This window comes from Orycteropus afer, unplaced genomic scaffold, assembly GCF_000298275.1.
Source record: "Orycteropus afer afer isolate SDZICR_OR568_19922 unplaced genomic scaffold, OryAfe1.0 scaffold00638, whole genome shotgun sequence".
Classification (NCBI taxonomy): domain Eukaryota; kingdom Metazoa; phylum Chordata; class Mammalia; order Tubulidentata; family Orycteropodidae; genus Orycteropus; species Orycteropus afer.
In genome coordinates, this window is record NW_006922225.1 from 1,234,133 (window position 1) to 1,238,061 (window position 3,929).

The following is a 3,929-nucleotide window of genomic DNA, read 5'->3' on the forward strand; positions in this document are numbered from 1 at the left end:
GGAGACCCTGTGGGCAGTTCCACTCTGTCCTCTAGGGGCGCTGTGGGTCAGAATCGACTCCACGGCAGTGGGTGTGGTTTGGGCTTTGCTTCCATGAAGATTGACAGCCTTGGAAAGCGTCCAGCACAGTTCTCCTCCGGGGACCCCACAGCAGTGGGTTTTGTTAGCTGATGATTTAGGTGAATCCATGCCTAGTGTTAAATCCCCCTCCACTGGCCTGGGAGCAACCCGAAGGTGAGGCAGCTCCCTGCTGGCTCATGGACTTACCTGACTAGGACGGGGATCTTGGGCATCTTCTTAGGGACCTTGAAGAAGCTCGTGTCTCCCTTGTTGTCAGTGAAGTACACGCCAGCCACACTAGTGACAAGGTTCCCAGGGAACGTGAACAAGACCCTCTCATCCTCGCCCTGACTGGCCCAGTCCCAGGCTTGGCCCCCAATAAGCAAACCCCCTCCCCGCTTCACAAACTGGACCAGCTTCTCAGTCATCGTTTCATTGTAGGCATCGATGCAGTACACCCCCAGGGAGGCTTTGACTTCTGGCTCTATCTTGGCCTCCATGCTGGAGCCCTCAAGGGTCTTGGCCAAAGGAGCCACGGATGGGTGAACCCCAATGGGGGCCCCCGGAGAGGCGCGCAGCCAGCCCACCACGTTGATGAGAAAGGGTGCCAGCTGGGCCTGCATCAGGTAGCCCTCGTGGGCCACCACCACCAGGCGGCCCCGGCCGTAGGTGGAGGCAGCGATGAGGACCTGGCCCACGTCATTCACCATCACCGGAAAGGCAGCCTCTCCAATCAGAAGCAGTTCACAGGGCACGGCGTCTTCAGGGACATCCCAGCTCGTCACCCCGTTCACGAGGGCCTCGAAGGCAGCGGAGGGAGTGGCCATGGCCCCACAGGTTCTGCGGAGGGAAGCAGAGGCTCAGCGGGCGGCAAACGGACAAGCAGACGAGGAGAGCAGCCCTCCCCTCCCCTACGGCGGAGGCGAGTCTTCCCGTCACACGGGCGACACTAACGTGGCGGATGACTCCGTACTCACTGGGGCTCTGGAACCTGGGGGTCCCATGGTGCCTGCCCCCTACCTTCCATCACAGAAGGGAGGAGTGAGGGGCGCAGCACCCTCCCCGCCCCGTCCACTTCGTGCCCACACTGCTCGTGTGCATCCCACCGTGGGGGCCCAAACTTTAGTCCAAGAAGTTTGGACTCTGGAAAAAGGTCACAGAGAAGGGCCGTCCTCCAAGCTGCGTCCGGGCCCCAGACCAGCAGCGCAGAGGGTGACACGCAATGACACGGTGGCAGTCCTGCTGCACCGGGACGGGTGGACAGCAGGTGTACGTGTCTGCGGATACGTATCCACTAATATCCCTGCTTGTCATAAGCCCCACCCCGGGGGTGCCATAGTGTGCCCTCGCTATCTGCACTGCGTGGTAGCTCCCCACAGGATGGGACATCTCCTGACTCAGGACCCCAGGGCTTCTTGTCACCACTGACCACGGGGCGGCCCTGGGTCCTCAATACTTAATTACTTATAGATATGTGTATGCTTAGACCCCCCCCCACATAGCATGTACATGCACACAGGCATGCACACACATGTGCACACATACAACACACATATGCACATACTAGGGTGCACATGCACACACATGCACATATGCATGCACACATATACATGCACACACGTACATGTACATACACACTTCCTTCTGATTATTTGGCTAAAAATAAACCATTTAATTGAACTATGTGCATCATAGGGAGCTCTGGTAGCATAGTGCCTAAGACACTTGACTGCTAACCAGAAGGCTGGCGGTTCAAACCCACCAGCCACTCCTCGGAAGGAAGGTTGGGCAATCCTACTTCCGTAGTGATACTGCCTTGGAAACCCAAGGAGGGGTCGCTATGAGTCGGGTTTGACTCGACGGCACATAACAACAACAACAACATGTGCATCATAGAGAATTCTTGCAAAGTGGGGAAAAAATAATCTAACCGATGTTAGGTCTGCCAAACGCTGATGACACATCTAATGAATCTGATTTTATAGCTTTCATAATTGGGAGCCAAAACCCCATTCCCCTAGGGCCCCTAATCAGGCCCAGGCAAAAAGGCAGGAAGAGACCCTGCAGGAGCCACCCTCTCTGCCCCCACGCCCCAGAATCTTGGCCGTCAAGTCTCTTTCACAGACGCCAACAGGCCGCACCAACGTGGCCATGGCCCACACGGACGCAGGCTGGGTTCTCAGCGTTCCCACTCCAAGCACCGCCTTGAAGCCCCTGGCACACGCCTTGGGCCTGGCACACCAGGCTGCAGGGGCCGGGCCCAGGCCTGGTGTCACTGCCAAACTCCAGAACCTACTTCGAGTCGGTCTCTGGAACTAAAGAAAGGGGCTCCAGTGGTAGCGGTGGTAGCGCAGTGGCTAAGTGTTGGGCTGCGAACTGAAAGGCTGGCGGTTGGTGGGAAAAAGATATAGCAATCTTTCCTAAAGATTCCAGCCCCGAAGACCCTGTGGGGCAGTTCTACTCTGTCCGGTGGCACTGGTAGGAGCCAGAATCCCAACGATGACAGGCAACCACCAAAAACCCTAGAGAAATCCTACATTGTTTCCTCCACACTCACTCCCTTGGGCAGGGCCCTAAGCGCTGGGTCACCAGGCGCTAAAGCGGCTGTGCCTACCTCCCAGAGGCGCTGAGGAGCCACGCCCAGGGCACACCTGCCCCGTCCCCACTCCTCCCGGGTCTCACTGAGCCAGATGCAAAGGCCGGCGCACGGGCTCACGCTGTCTCCACCAATGCCCACCACCTTGGCACGAGCCCTGCCACATGGCACTAACCTAGTTCAGGTCCTCAGGCATCACCGGGAATAAAGTGACCCAGTTTCTAAGGCACCAGTACCTGCTCTGGCCTCCACTCGTGCAGAACCTCTCCCGGTGCTGTCTCCTCTGCCCACGGGGAAGAGCTGACCAATGTCCTGGTATTTAAGGCCTCAGCTAGTGCGCCCAGTGCTGGGCTCAGCTCCTGCCGCCGCCCCCCACCCCCACATGCGGTTTTCATTGCCCATTTTCCTTCCCTGTCCTCATCTTTCCACCTGTTGGAATCCTTTACTGCTAGAAGATCCGCAAGGAAAAACTGTACATGGCTGACTGGCCTCTGACAACACCCCCATGTGACTAGAATGGATGAAAATGCAGGTGCGGCCGTACACTCGAGGCACGAGGAGGGAGGAAAGGAGTCGAGATGAAGGCTGAGGGCGGCTCTTCCGGTGGGTGGATGGGAACGCCCAAGCTCTCTGAAAGGCATCTCAGGGGCTCAGCTTCAAGGACATGCCATCCTTACACTCGGCCGTCCCTGTTCTAATGACCTTCCTAGGGGAAAGAGCCACTGTGACACGGGCCTCTGTACAGGGTGCCCACTGCCACACAGGACAGACAGGGAGGTGGATGGCTGAGAGCCTGTGGCCCAAGACGACATGGCCCAGCATGCTTCCCAGGTCAGTTCTTGCCACCCGGGATGCGGAATCTCTAGCCCCTATTTACCCAACTCCACAGACCCCCAGACCCCCAGGCTCCCACCCTGACGTCCAGTGACACAGCCCCAGCTGTGCGACCATCCACACCTCCAACAAGCCACCATCAGACCCTTCTCTCTGGGCCGAGGCTCAGCAGGGCTCACAGTCTGGGCCACCTGGAGTGGGCTTCCCACTGCGTCTCAGGAGTAGCTCTTTGAGCTAGTGCTCGGGTGCAGTGGCCCTGGAGAAGTGACAGGGACAGGCAGGCAGCACGGAGACTGAAAGGCAGGGTGGAGGGTGAAGAGGAGGGGATTCTGTGAGTCCTCTGCTGTTTCCTGGGCTTGACGGGGAGTCCGAGGGGACAGGGATTGGCTGGGAACCCCTGGGCAGGCCCCTTCTCTGACGGTTTTCTCCTTTCCTGCAC

At 58.3% G+C, this 3,929-nt stretch overlaps 1 protein-coding gene across 1 annotated transcript in view; it reads right to left on the bottom strand.

Annotated features, from left to right (window-relative positions):
• TCAF1 (TRPM8 channel associated factor 1) overlaps positions 1 to 887 on the bottom strand; it is a 29,498-nt gene extending 28,611 nt beyond the window's left edge. Inside the window, exon 1 of the mRNA XM_007956595.2 lies at positions 268 to 887. Coding sequence (XP_007954786.2) covers positions 268 to 887 — 620 coding nt within the window. The remainder of the gene's footprint in view (positions 1 to 267) is intronic.
• Positions 888 to 3,929: the final 3,042 nt, after the last annotated feature.